Here is a 14,950-nt window from a genome sequence, read left to right on the forward strand (position 1 = left end):
TTATTAATCTAATAACCCTCCCACTAGAGGCTTATTTATGAATCTAATAACCCATTAACCCAAAATGTACTAGCATTGCTTAACCACAACTCACTTTTGACATTTCGCCTTTCTCCTCCTCTGCACTTCTTCTATCAAAATCCTTCACCCTTATCTCCTTTCCTCTTCTCATCTTCCTCACTCTTCATTATTCATAGAAACTGTGTGCTTTGCTGGATGTAGAGAATTACAAACTATTCCCAGTTCTCGATGAGTCTGCAAGCCCCTTCAAATCTTTCAAACTATTCCCAGTTCTCGATGAGTCTGCAAGCCCCTTCAAATCCTTGTAGTACTTCTCAAGGGCAGTTTTTCTTTTTTTTTTTTTTTAAGAAAGAATGTACAGGATAGAAGTTTACAAACTAAGCATAGTCTTATCTAAATTTTTATTTTATTTCAGTCTGTGAGTATTGCCACTTGTTCAAATAGCTCACATAAACCCATTCCATCCAAAAAGGAAATATAAAATGCTTCTAACAGCGTAAGAGTTGGCATGGCCTATCCAAAGGTCTTCCAACACACACACAAAAATTCCAAATGGAGTTAGGCCACAAACTGGATGTTCTTATTATCTGTGCCATAAGAAATTTTCAACATCAGTTTGGTTTTAAAAACCCATCAGTCATGGCAAGGAAGACCACTGAGCTGATTTCCGATAACTAAGTTATGTTATCGCTGAACGTAATGTATCCTACATGATTACTGGCATGCGGAAGACCTTGGGGTAGGGGCTCTCCACAAGTAACACAAGCACCACTTGCACAGGGACGGCCGGGCATTCCCGGAGCAGCCGTGTGCTCCTGACTTCCTCCTCTGCTTCTTCCTCACCATGGTACTCAAGGCTCCAAAGCTGAGAGGGCAATGCTCAAACTCACCAAAGGTTTTTACAAAGAAGACTGATGAAGGAGATGTGAGGTACAGCGAAATACTAAAAGTGATGATGATGGTGATGAGATCTTGAGTACTTGAGCCTATTTATATTGCCTTGGATTCATTAATTTTGCATGTTAGCCTGCTTTCTAGCTCACAGGACACTGTGGAGGATTAAGTGAGATAAAGTACGTGACAGTCTAGTTTGTGTCTGCATAACCAGTATATAATATTCCCATCCTCCCTCCCCATCCCCAAAGAGGCTAGTCCTTGAACTTTCAGAGCACTCTGTAAAGAAGAAATTAGTATTTCTATCTGCATTCGTGTCAGCATGATTCTAAATTTCTCCCGAGAGTCACTTCTCTTTTGTAAAACAAACTTTATACTATTTGAAATATACGTGAAGCTTCATTTTTGTTCAGGGTTTTTAACTTCTCATTGTCAAAAGTTACTTCTGAGGAACTGAAACCCCAGAAGGTAACCATAACAAAAACATGTTCAGTGTTTTTTTTATTTTAAATGATGGTTCAAAGGCAGACTTGTAGACTTGTATCTCTTCAGGAGATGGAAGGCAAATGCAGCCTCTGAAGGGAACTGTTCTAATTATTGCCTAAAAAAGTAGTTATACAACTATATTCAAGGACATAAGACAAGGCACTACATTAAAACTAGGATGACTGAACAGTTAGTGGGAAACAGCTGAAAAAGGAAAGGGAGATAGATTTGAGAATAATCTGAGTTGGGACAAGGATCCATCAGTCCTGGATGCTTCTGTTAGCTGAATATCTTGAATCACATGATTTCCTGTTTTACCTTCTACAATGTCTCCACTGAAATTTCAAATCCACATTCTCACAGAACTAAATAATAGTTATCATTGTGTTGGGATTCAAAATTTCAATCCAGTAACCATCAGGATCTTGAATAAATGCCAGGCCTTTCATTTTACCTGTAAAACAAAATAATTTTCATTATTTGAGAGACCTAAAATATATATATACTTAAAAATTTTAAATAACATTTATTAATTCAAATTTTATTCTGCATTTTAGTTAATTACATTATTTCATTCATAGTTTTAACTTCAAAAAATCTATTAGTGTGGCCCAGATGCATGATTTTCAGAATGATACATTTATCTTCTACACATAGCTGTAAACCAACTATCCTGAAATAAACAGTGAGACTGGCTGTATCTTGTAGGTATCAGGTATCTACTTCACCTGCACAATGTAACATCATGCAACTAGTTGAGTAGTCACAGAAGCTGTCTTAAAGAGGAAAAAGTAAATAGATGCTCAAGGGAGGCGGTAGCATGGTGCATCTAGCCAGCCAAGGGACCCAGATGCTTGGTCATACACTATTCTGTATAACCCAAGCTGTGCCAATCAGATTCTTTCTCCCAGGACCTCATAACTGCGACTGAGAGGTTAACAGGTCTAGTAGTAGAGCTGTTTGCCTAAATGGAAAAAGTGTGACCTCAGAAATTTATTTTGGTACCAAGATGCTGAATTAGTTGCTCCCAGTGCCTTGGGCCTCAGCACCTACTCCCACAGTGCCGGGGGTTCGAATGACTGGTTCAGATGTCCTCAGGAGTGGGTAAGGGCAGAAAAACAGGTGGGGAGCAACTGATCTCCCAGAGGTTACACTTGCCACACAACCAGGGTTAGGGAAAAACAATACCAGAAGCATCTCCTACAAATACTACATCAGGGACAAAGCGGGAGAAGGATATGACTACAGAATGTGAAGTATTTGTCTTAACTCTTATTTTCTCTCTCTGCCCTGCACATGTCCCTGAGATCATTTGGAATTTTAAGAACCAAGGTCTGGTCTCCCCCATTTCACACTGCCTGATGGCAGGAGGAGAAGGGGACGACAGAGTGACTGAACTGAACTGAACTGATGGTTGGAATAGCTAATAGTTTCAGTAAAAAAACAAAAACAACCCCCCCCCAAATCTCTGAGATCAAAATAATAAGAATTTGAGGAATATGACTATATAACAAACAATGGATTATAAATTCTAACTGAAGAACAAATATGAGATCAATGGACCAAGAACTATTGAAATATGTAAAAGCAATGAGGAATATTAAATATAACCAATATGAAATAAGAATAAGAAAATATTAAAGAAAGTCAGCAAAAATTAGAAGTCAAAATTATAATGAAGTGAAGTGAAAGTTGCTCAGTCGTGTCCGACTTTTTGTGACCCCATGGACTGTATGTAGCCTTTGAGGCTCCTCTGTCCATGGAATTCTCCAGGCAAGAATATTGGATTGGGTAGCCATTCCCTTCTCCAGGGTATCTCCCCAACTCAGGAGTCGAACCCAGGTCTCCCGCACTGCAGGCATGTTCTTTACTCTCTGAGCCACCAGGGGAGCCCAAGAATACTGGAGTGGGTAGCCTATCCCTTCTCCAGGGGATCTTCCAGACCCAGGAATCGAACTGGGGTCTCCTGCACTGCAGATGGGTTCTTTACCAGCTGAACAATATAAAAGGAAGTCAGCAAAAATTAGAAATCAAAATTATAATAGCTGAAATAACACAATAGATGAGAATACCAAAGACGAATATAAGAACAGATACATCTGAGGAAAACTTAGCTAATTGGTATGCCAGTTTGAAGAAATCTCAGAAGGAAATTAAGGACAAAGAAAACAAATATAAAAAGCTTCTAGGACAAAACAGAAGAAAGTATACAAAGGAACATAAATCAGCAGATTTTTCAGCAGCAACACTGGGTGGGAAAAATAAGGCAACAGAGTTGTATTTTCAAGACTGAAGGAAAATAAACCTAAGGTTTTATAGACAACAAAACTGTCATTTATATATATAAAGGCATGGTTCTGGGGTACATGGAATGCCTCAAGAGTTCTGCCTCGCAAACCCTTTGAAAGCAGTTTTGGTTGAGGTTCTTAATAAAGGGACAGAAAGATCCAGAAGATGTTACAGCAAGATACATGGAGAAAAAATATATACCTGTACATATTTATTATCTTAAAAAACAAGCCAAAGAAAAAGAAAAATAAATCAATACTATCCCAGCCTGGGTATAGTAAGATAATGGAGGTAGAAGGGAGCAAGTTCTTGTCTTACTGGGGAGAATGATTTTTGGATATCAAATTTAATTGGAAAAAAAAAAAAGGATGGAAATGAAACAGTGAAATATTCCAAATGAAAAATTTAAAAAATAAATTAGGATGGCAAAAATAGATCTAAATAAATTATAATACATGTAAATCCAACAAAATCCAGATACATACTATTGTCAAGAGACATACCTAAATCATAAAGACAGGCAAAAGTTATACAAGGATGAAAAAGAAACACCAGACAATTATGAACTGAACAGACTTGCTGTAGTTACATTAACAGCAGAAGAAACAGACTTTAAGGAACTTAGGTTTTGGATGGCTAACTAGACCTGAGATAGTAAAAGCCGGTGGTCACCGAGAAAAGGGCAGGGTTGAAGAGTGGAGAGGCGGCCTCGGTCTTGGATGGCTCTCCAGATCCTGCAATTAGTCCCATGTGAAGCCACCCTCGAGTTTGCCTTTCAGTTTCCTAAGATAACTCGGTGTGCTTCCAATCATTTCTCTTCTTTCCTTAAGCTGGTTGGAGTAGGATTCAGAGTCACTTGCAACCAAAAGGTTTAACTGCAGCAGGACCCTCTGTGAGTGCTTAGTAGGTGTTAGAGAGCTAAAGAGGCCTGGGAAAACAAGCAGCAGACTCACCGTCATTAGGCTTCTTCACAAATCTGACTCCCAGCTCTTCAAATCTTTTACAAGCACCGTGAACGTCGGGAACAGCAATTCCAATGTGACCTTAGGTAAAACCGCCCCCAAAACAAGGCAGAGAGAAAGAAGGAAAAATTACAACAGGGTATCCGTGTGCCACAGGTGGCTTCCAAAACTGGTTAATTTCAAAACACAAGGCATCTGTAAACAGACTGAATCAAGTTGGTTCAAAACCTATAAAATATTAAAGAACAAGAATCTAAGTGGCTGGGTATAATAATTAGTTGCTCTGAATTATAAATTATTTGACATAAGCCCAATATTTGCTCATAAATAGTTCAATCTGTTAAGAATAACCTACTTAAAAAAACAATATCCAGTGGGAGGTGGGAGGGGGATTCAGGATTGGGAGCTTGTATACACCCGTGGTGGATTCATGTCAATGTATGGCAAGACCAATACAGTATTGTAAAGTAAAATACAGTTAAAAAAATATATATATCCATTTATTCATGCTTAATAAGCTAATTGTTGATAATGACTATACACCAGTCCATTTAAACTGATAATCCTGGCATTTGATTGAGAGATTTTAGATTAAGGCAGAAGTGTATGCTAGAGGAAATTAGGATTATTATTAACCATCATTTTTGGTTTTGTTTCTTTAATTTAAAAGTCTACTGGAAATATAGTACTGAGACTGAAAAATGAAACCATGGTGAGAGAATAAACGTAAAGTTTAGACTGACATGATGAAATTATACTCCTAAATAAAATTAGGCTTCCCTGGTGGCTCAGATGGGAAAGAATCTGCCTGTTAATGCAGGGACACAAGTTCAGTCCTTGGGTTGGGAAGATGCCCTGGAGAAGGGAATGGTTACCTACTCCAGTATTCTTGCTTGGAGAATTCCACAGACAGAGGAATTAGTCCTCTAATTCCATAGGGTTATAGTCCACAGAGTTGCAAAGAGCTGGACACAACTTACATGTGGAAAATAAAAATAGCCATACTAACAAAAATCTAAAAGTTAATGTTTTAGATTGCTTATAACCATAAATAGGTAGGTACCCAATGCAAAATCACAAAACCATAAAAGTGTATTACACACAAATAGGCAAACATACCAAATCCTCGAGGGTCTGAATTGCCACTGTGGTAACTCTGGGTCTCATCATCTTCCGTGCCCCAATTGCTACAGATGGAGAGAAAACATAATTCTAAGTGACCTGGAGAACAGAAATTCTGAAAAGAAAGCTGCAACAATCTTTGAAATCTTTCCATGTATATATGCTACTTAATATATTTGGTCTAATCTCTGCTACTGTAAACGTTAAGTTTTCAACAACAGAAAGAGCAAATAGGCAAAGAATGATCAACTAGACTAAGGAGACAATAAAACTAGGCATCTGGAAAAGAATAAAATGATAATAACAGCAACTACCATTCATTGTGCTATGCACTTTATATTTCATGAAGCCCTCAAAACAGCTACGTGGCTTAGATCTGAGTATCTCCATTTTACAAATGAGACTGCCACGTAGGGAGGTGGTATAACTTGATCAGGGTCACAGAGCTATCATCAGAGGCAAGACTCAGGCCAGGTCTGTCTGACTCCTGGGCTGTTCCGATTCAGGAGACACAGGATATAGCACACCCTGAAACAAATCCGTTGTGTTAATTTTTCAAGACTGCACAAAAGCAGCATAAAGAATAGAACAGAAAGGAGAATGCCTGTGACAATCTCAGCTGTAGTATCCAAACATTCATTAGCTACAGTTTGACAAATATCTTGCCATTTCATTATTATAGTCTCTGCAAATGATCTCATTTGCCCTACTTGCGCCACAAGAACAATACAAAGATCCATGAAAAAATACTCAAAGATATCGTTACAAATGGAAAGTGGTTAGATAAGACCCAGTTTGAATTAAACTGGTAAGGGGGAAAAGTTAAAAAAAAAAGCTTCAAAAAAAAATGTAGAATATATAAACAAAATAAAGACTCATACTTACTGTGTAAGTTCAAGTGTAGCTTTTCTGGAGAATACCCATGCTACTTTTTCATCTTTATCTTTTGGGATGTCATTTTTATCCTCATAAGCCAAGAAGTAGAGTGAAAATTTCATAGTGGGGAAATCAAGTTTCTGGAGTAGTCTGAAATTAAACAACAAGCCTGACTCAACTTACAGGAAAAGTCGATTAATACTAAGATCAACATGACAATATTCAAGTTCTACTGAGAATAAGAACAGTACACAGTGAGCCTGTTTTAATAGAAAAAGCAAGGAAAATCAATAAAAAGGTCTAATTAAAAAACTTATCTGTAAATATCAGTGAAATTAAAAAAAATTAAATGTAAACTTGTAATTCATCAGTTCTTCAAATACAGTGAAAATTAGCGGGATTTATGGTGCCTGTTTATAAGTGTCAAAAGACATCTTCAAAAGAAAATTTTTTCAGTGAAAAATATAATGTCTCACACCTTTCAGATATATGGCATTCGGTTAAAAAAATAAATTTATTGAGTTCTTACTGTGCCAAAACTCCTAGGAAGATAAGTTGAGGATAGGTGTTAAGAGAGAACAGATTAATATCACAGAAGACATGAATGTCAATAATAAAGTGGTTGACAGTATCAAATACTGCAGAAAGGTCAGACAGGATTAAGTTTGAGGAGAGGTGAGTAGATACAGAAAGGTCCTGTGAGGGCAGTTTCACCAGCACACAGCAGAAGCTGGAGAATGGGAGGTTAGCAACTGGGGTCTATCTGTACAGTCACAATGATGGGATGGACCGCAAGAGAACGGAGGGTGACAATTATCCTACAACAGAGAAGACTTAAGATTCTTTCGTAGGTTGAAAAGAGCAGTGGAAAAGGAGAGACTGATTGTGAGAGTCAGTGCATGAATTCCACATCCTGAGGTTCTGAAGAAGATCCAACAAAGCCGTGGCTTCTAAAACGAACTTAGAGTGTGACGCTATTTTGCAAGGAGTAGGGTGGAACAAGGATACACACAGTATAGTTTTCTTTAGGTTACAGAGGATTAAATGGGCTTCCCTGGTGGCTCAGAGGTTAAAGCGTCTGCCTGGAATGCAGGAGACCCGGGAATGCAGGAGACCCGGGTTCGATCCCTGGGTCGGGAAGATCCCCTGGAGAAGGAAATGGCAACCCACTCCAGTACTCTTGCCTGGAGAATCCCATGGAGGGAGGAGCCTGGCAGGCTACAGTCCACGGAGTCGCAAAGAGTCGGACACGACTGAGCAACTTTACTTACTAAACGCTCAAAGATGACCTCATTCAACACCAATAAGAAGGAATGACTGAAGCACAGCAAATAAAAAGTTTCTAGAGTTCTGTTCCAAATCTTCTTATTACTGCTATGTAATATGCCTTGGTTCACTGAGATCTACCCATTGACTCATCACAAATAACTCTTACTCAAACATGTTTATGATGAAGTGTCAAACAACTCAAATACTCCAATCACAAAAAACTATCTCTGCACCTACCAAAGCAGACTGCCTAAGCTCTTACAGACCAATCAAATGGAACACTTGAATCTGTTGTACATTGCTTTCCCCACCACAGCTTTATCTTTCACTATAACATCAAGTTGTACTTGTGTAAGTCGCTCAGTAGTGTCCAACTCTTTGCAACCCCATGGACTGTAGCCACCAGCCTCCTCTGTCCATGAAATTCTCCAGGCAAGAATGCTGGAATGGATTGCCATTTCCTTCTCCAGGGGATCTTCCCAACCCAGGGATTGAACCTGGGTCTCCTGCATTGCAGGCAGATTCTTCACCATCTGAGTCATCTATTTGGGACTCTTTAAAAATAATATCAACATTGGAGTTGTTTGGACCTGGATTCAAATTCCAAATCTGCCAATGTTCCCACTGTGGGATTTGGTGCTGTAAGTTAATGCCTTTAAGCTCTGGTTTCTTCCTTTCCATGAAAAATGGAAATATAAGCTATCTCATAAGCCTATTGTGAAGACTGAATGAAAAGAACATATAAAGGGCCTGGCAAATAGCAGACATTCGATACATTTGTTTCATTATGTCCTTTAAACCTGTCATGGTGCTTTAGTAGCTAAGTCGTGTCCGACTCTTGTGACCCCATGAACTGCAGACTGCCAGGCTCCTCTGTCCATGGCATTTTCCAGGCAGGTATACTGGAGTGGGTTGCCATTTCCTTCTCCAGGGGATCTTCCCGACCCAGGAATCCAACCCAGGTCTCCTTCATTGCAGGCAGATTCTTTACTGACAGCTATGTGCACAACCACTTTTTCTGGAAAGAATGACAAGAAACTGTTAATAGCAGTTATCTTTGAAGAGAACTAGGAGAGGGAGGCTGTCATTTTTCACTTTGTATTTCTCGGAAGCAGTCAGATTTTCTAAATATAGACATTACTGTATTACTTGATGTTTTCTCTTAATGAAGGTTATATAGGCAGTAAATTAAAGATTATTTTATTCTGCATGTATCTATACTACCAGAAATAAATAAAAACCTTCATATTATTTAAGGAAACAAATCGAGAAAAGCAAATATGTTAAAGGTATCTTATCAGTGAATATTACTTATTTGGAAAAAGAGAACATATTCTATAAAATGGGACAGATGGTCAACTTTAGGTAAACTCACTAAATTTTCTAAATAATGTGTCTTTATAGCTATATCTTTTCTGAAGAAAACAAGAGGCTAAGAGTGGCCATAACATCAAAATGGTCTGCGCATGTTAAGGATTAAACTGGCAGCTCTCACTGAGAAGGGAGTTAAGAGAAAATGCAAGCATTGGTCTTGCTGCCCAGTGAACCTGGCTGGGAGAGAGGAGAGGAACCTTACGGAAGCCCTGGCCAGTCAAGCCTAGTCCCAGACTCCTGGCCAAAATACTTTGGTGACCTTTGAAGCAAACTTTAATCTATTTTTAAAATAGATCTGAAAACACTGCCTATATTTGCAAAGCTATGTATTTAAACATCACAGGTACCAACAGTTTACTTACGTCATTCCAAGAATTCTCGTATAAAAATCCAGTGACTTCTTAGGATCCTTAATTCGCAGCATAGTCTGCTGCAAGAGAAAATCCTAAGGGGAAACAGTATGTATTAAACACCTTTAATTTTTACTACGTGTTACCAACATTAGCTTTGCTTTCTGTAACAAGATACCAACAGTCCACCACTGCAATCCCTTAGTCCATCACGGCTTTATTATTGCTTCTGTTCAGTCCATAAAAGCTAGGCTCAAATTTGTGTAGCTCGGTCAAAGATTTGGGTTTTTTAAATTTTTTTCTTTTCTATAGATTTGTGCCAAGTTCTGTAAAACAAGTTCAACAACCCTGTTTATCCTATCCCTATTTCTATTCTATCTAAAATCTTTTTAAGCAGCAACTGGATCTCAAGAATCCTAAAGAGTTCATACTCATTAATCAAGATATTGCCCTTCTAAAAATCTATCAAAGGAAATAATTAGAAACTTTGACAAAGATTTATGTATAAAGACATTCATCACAGCATTTACATAGTAACTGTGTGCCAAATACTGTTCTAAATGATTTATAGAAATTAACTTATATGATCTTCATAACCCTCCTTATGATATATATATATTATATATATAATATATATATATATTATACCATCTCCATTTTACTATTGAGAAAGTAACTGGCAAACAGTTTGGTTCCAAATTCCTTGCTTTCAATCATCTTGCTAAACTGCCTCTAACAATGAAGAAATAGTTAAATAAACTAGTTGTTGTTGCTTAGTAGCGAAGTCGTGTTAGACTCTCTGAATCCCCATGGACTGTAGCCCACCAGGCTAATCTGTCCGTGGGGTTTCCCAGGCAAAAATACTGGAGCGGGTTGCCATTTCCTTCTCTAGGGGATCTTCCCAACCCAGGGATTGAACTTGCATCTCCTTCTTTAACACAGGCATAATAGAATATATGAAGACATTTAAAATGCTGTTTTAGAAGTATGTGGACATACATATGATATTATGACATACATGTTATGTCAATTTTATCTCAATAAAGATGGCAAAAACAGTTTAGAATGGAAAGATAACACCACTTTTCTGATTGAGAAGACTTAATAAGATAAATACATTATTTCTAAGAAAACATAGAGTAATATAAATTCCAAAATCATTTAACCTTAAAAAAAAGTCTATATATGGCAAAGAGATTAACAAAATCAAAGATTAACATTGAATATATTCAATGTTCAGTTCAGTTCAGTCGCTCAGCCATGTCTGACTCTTTGTGACCCCATGAATCACAGCACGCCAGGCCTTCCTGTCCATCACCAACTCCCGGAGTTCACCCAAACTCATGTCCATCGAGTCGGTGATGCCATCCAGCCATCTTATCCTCTGTCGTCCCCTTCTCCTCCTGCCCCCAATCCCTCCCAGCATCAGGGTCTTTTCCAATGAGTCAACTCTTCGCATCAGGTGGCCAAAGTACCGGAGTTTCAGCTTTGGCATCATTCCTTCCAAAGAACACCCAGGGCTGATCTCCTTTAGAATGGACTGGGTGGATCTCCTTGCAGTCCAAGGGACTCTCAAGAGTCTTCTCCAACACAACACTTCAAAAGCATCAATTCTTTGGTGCTCAGCTTTCTTCACAGTCCAACTCTCACATCCATACATGACCACTGGAAAAACCATAGCCTTGACTAGACGGACCTTTGTTGGCAAAGTAATGTCTCTGCTTTTGAATATGCTATCTAGGTTGGTCATAACTTTTCTTCCAAGGAGTAAGTGTCTTTTAATTTCATGGCTGCAGTCACCATCTGCAGTGATTTTGGAGCCCCCAAAAATAAAGTCTGACACTGTTTCCCCATCTATTTCCCATGAAGTGATGGGACCGGATGCCATGATCTTTGTTTTCTGAATGTTGAGCTGTAAGCCAACTTTTTCACCCTCCTCTTTCACTTTCATCAAGAGGCTTTTTAGTTCCTCTTCACTTTCTGCCATAAGGGTGGTGTCATCTGCATATCTGAGGTTACTGATATTTCTCCCAGCAATGTTAGTGGATTTATTCATAAAAATAAAGGCATATAAATCCTTTGCTGCCAAAGTATTATTTGGATGATATTTTAAAAAAACAAGCAGGGTTTGCTTTTTATAAAATGATTTAGTTATTCTATGCTCAGGTAACAGTTTTCTTTTTATCACCAAAACATTCTGTTAACTCTCTGTAACAGAATGTTAAACCACTCGGTTACTTCTGATAAACACTCAAATGATTCTGGAAAAAAGTTTCTTTAAAAGTTACTAAAAATCACTGTTTACTGCTATTGTTCTAAAATACTGTTTGAAATAAATATATCTTGTGTCTAAAAAAGACTTGAGCCTAAAAGTTGATGTATTATCTCATGGGACAGTTTTTAACTTTGTCTATCCCTTTGGTTGTTCAGTTGCAAGTCATGTCCAACCTTTTTGCAACCCCATGGACTACAGCCTGACAGGCTCCTCTGTCTTTTGGATTTCCCAGGCAAGAATACCGGAGTGGGTTGCCATCTCCTTCTCCAGCGGATCTTCCCGACCTAGGGAGCGAATCCTAATTGCCTCCATTGCAGGTGGATTCTTTACCACTGAGCCCTCAGGGATGTCTGTCCCTCATTATGCTCTAAATTCAGAACAGTAAAAGATGTCTTTTATGCTCAAAAAGTTTCGGGCTTTCTGGCTTGACTGCTAAGCAACAAAGATTTGCTCCTTTGCCTTACAAAAAGAGTAATAGAAATAATCAGTCTTTTGCAGGAGTGGGAGAGGGCAATCTCCAAATTTAATTAATTTAAAACTATTGTGCAAAAACATTAAAGGTACAATCAGGGATGTTTCTAGTACATGCACTATGTGCCTACAATATAATCCTGACAAAACTATAAAAAGTGGAGCCAGGAGTGAACCAAAGGATCAAGGTCAAGGTCCCTTTGAGCACTTCTAAACGGACTTTTATTTGGCATAAGACGTAAACATAGGGCTTCACTTTTTACCTATGAATGTCCAATGGCTCCAGCACCATTTGTTCAAAAAATCTATCCTTTCTCCACTGAATTACTTTTGCATCTCTGTGAAAAATCTGTTGGGTTTTTATTAGTGAGTTTATTTCTGGGTTGAACTCTTTTCCACTGATCTATATCAGTTGTAACTTACCACAGCATTTGGCATCATCATATAATGGTTTGAGTGAGGTGTAGAAACCTTATCTCTCCTTATATCCCTTTACTCTCTCCGATTTGTAACTGTCTTAAAATATTTCCACTGCTGGGCCAGGGTGGAATGCTAGGTTTTCCGTATTTCTCCACTGATAACAGCACGAGGGGAAAGATTGTTACTGCCTGGCAAGACAAAATCATCGCTCCCTACTTAGTCTTCTCTGATACTACCGTAGCACGGGGAGGTTGAGCACCTTATAGCCAGTTGGCTGGAAGACTAAACTCCCCACTCAGCCTCTGCTGGCAGAGGTGTGGCTGAGGCCACTGTTTTCTCTATGGGGTTTGGTTGTAGCAGAGCACTTGTGGTCTAAAAGTTTTCTGACTTATCAGGAAATACTGTGTATCTCCTGGTCCTGTGGGTAGAGAGAGAAGGCATTCATTCGGCTTTCTTTGTGTGTGTGCATCCACTGGCACTTCCAGATCACTAGCTTCTTTAGCTCTAAGTCTGGGCTATATGAGGCACAGAGAAAACCCAGGAAACTTACTGCCATGATGTTCCTAGGGTTTCGAAGTCCCTACCCAGTCTGCCTTCTTCTCTCTGCGTTTCAGAGTCTTCCTATTTTTGTTTTATATAAGCATATCTCGTTTTATTGTGCATCACTTTGTTATGGTTCACAGATACTGGTTGGTTTCCCCCCCGCCCCTGCAAATTGAAGGTCTGTAACAACCCTGTGTCCAACAAGTCTATCAGTGATACTTTTCCAACAGCATTTGCTCACTTTGTAGCCCTCATCACATTTTGATAATTCTCATAATACTTCAAACTTTTTCATTTCATTTGTTATGATGATCTGCGATCAATGATCTTTGATGCTATTATTGTGATTGTTTTGGGGTGCCATGAACCACATCCACATTAGATGACAAACTTAACTGAAAAAATTTGTGTGTTCTGACTACTCCACTGACAGACCACTGCCCCATCTCTTTCCCCATCCTCAGTTCAGTCCAGTTCAGTCGCTCAGTCGTGTCCGACTCTTTGCGACCCCATGAATCGCAGCACGCCAGGCCTCCCTGTCCATCACCAACTCCCGGGTTTCACTCAGACTCACGTCCATCGAGTCAGTGATGCCATCCAGCCATCTCATCCTCTGTTGTCCCCCTCTCCTCCTGCCCCCAATCCCTCCCAGCATCAAAGTCTTTTCCAATGAGTCAACTCTTCACATCAGGTGGCCAAAGTACTGGAGTTTCAGCTTTAGCATCATTCCTTCCAAAGAAATCCCAGGGCTGATCTCCTTCAGAATGGACTGGTTGGATCTCCTTGCAGTCCAAGGGACTCTCAAGTCTTCTCCAACACCACAGTTCAAAAGCATCAATTCTTCGGCACTCAGCTTTCTTCACAGTCCCAACTCTCACATCCATACATGACCACTGGAAAAACCATAGCCTTGACTAGACGGACCTTAGTCGGCAAAGTAATGTCTCTGCTTTTGAATATACTATCTAGGTTGGTCATAACTTTCCTTCCAAGGAATAAGCATCTTTTAATTTCATGGCTGCAGTCGCCATCTGCAGTGATTCTGGAGCCCAAAAAAGTAAAGTCTGACACAGTTTCCACTGTTTCCACATTTATTTCCCATGAAGTGATGGGACCAGATGCCATGATCTTTGTTTTCTGAATGTTGAGCTTTAAGCCAACCTTTTCACTCTCCTCTTTCACTTTCATCAAGAGGCTTTTTAGTTCCTCTTCACTTTCTGCCATAAGGGTGGTGTCATCTGCATATCTGAGGTTATTGATATTTCTCCTGGCAATCTCGATTCCAGCTTGTGCTTCTTCCAGCCCAGCGTTTCTCATGATGTACTCTGCATAGAAGTTAAATAAGCAGGGTGACAATATACAGCCTTGACACACTCCTTTTCCTATTTGGAACCAGTCTGTTGTTCCATGTCCAGTTCTAACTGTTGCTTCCTGACCTGCATACAGATTTCTCAAGAGGCAGGTTAGGTGGTCTGGTATTCCCATCTTTTTCTGAATTTTCCACAGTTTACTGTGATCCACACAGTCAAAGGCTTTGGCATAGTCAATAAAGCAGAAATAGATGTTTGTTCTAGAACTCTCTTGCTTTTTCGATGATC

At 39.2% G+C, this 14,950-nt stretch overlaps 1 protein-coding gene across 1 annotated transcript in view; it reads right to left on the reverse strand.

Moving 5' to 3' along the window:
- Positions 1-432: 432 nt before the first annotated feature.
- The window catches only part of GLO1 (glyoxalase I), a 28,644-nt gene continuing 14,126 nt past the window's right edge, over positions 433-14,950 (reverse strand). The window contains exons 2-6 of the mRNA XM_068960477.1: positions 9,656-9,738; positions 6,660-6,800; positions 5,772-5,839; positions 4,644-4,733; positions 433-1,855 (exon numbers count right to left, since the gene is read on the reverse strand). Coding sequence (XP_068816578.1) covers positions 1,767-1,855; positions 4,644-4,733; positions 5,772-5,839; positions 6,660-6,800; positions 9,656-9,738 — 471 coding nt within the window. The 3' untranslated portion in view covers positions 433-1,766. The remainder of the gene's footprint in view (positions 1,856-4,643; positions 4,734-5,771; positions 5,840-6,659; positions 6,801-9,655; positions 9,739-14,950) is intronic.

This window comes from Capricornis sumatraensis, chromosome 22 (genome assembly GCF_032405125.1).
Source record: "Capricornis sumatraensis isolate serow.1 chromosome 22, serow.2, whole genome shotgun sequence".
Taxonomy (NCBI): domain Eukaryota; kingdom Metazoa; phylum Chordata; class Mammalia; order Artiodactyla; family Bovidae; genus Capricornis; species Capricornis sumatraensis.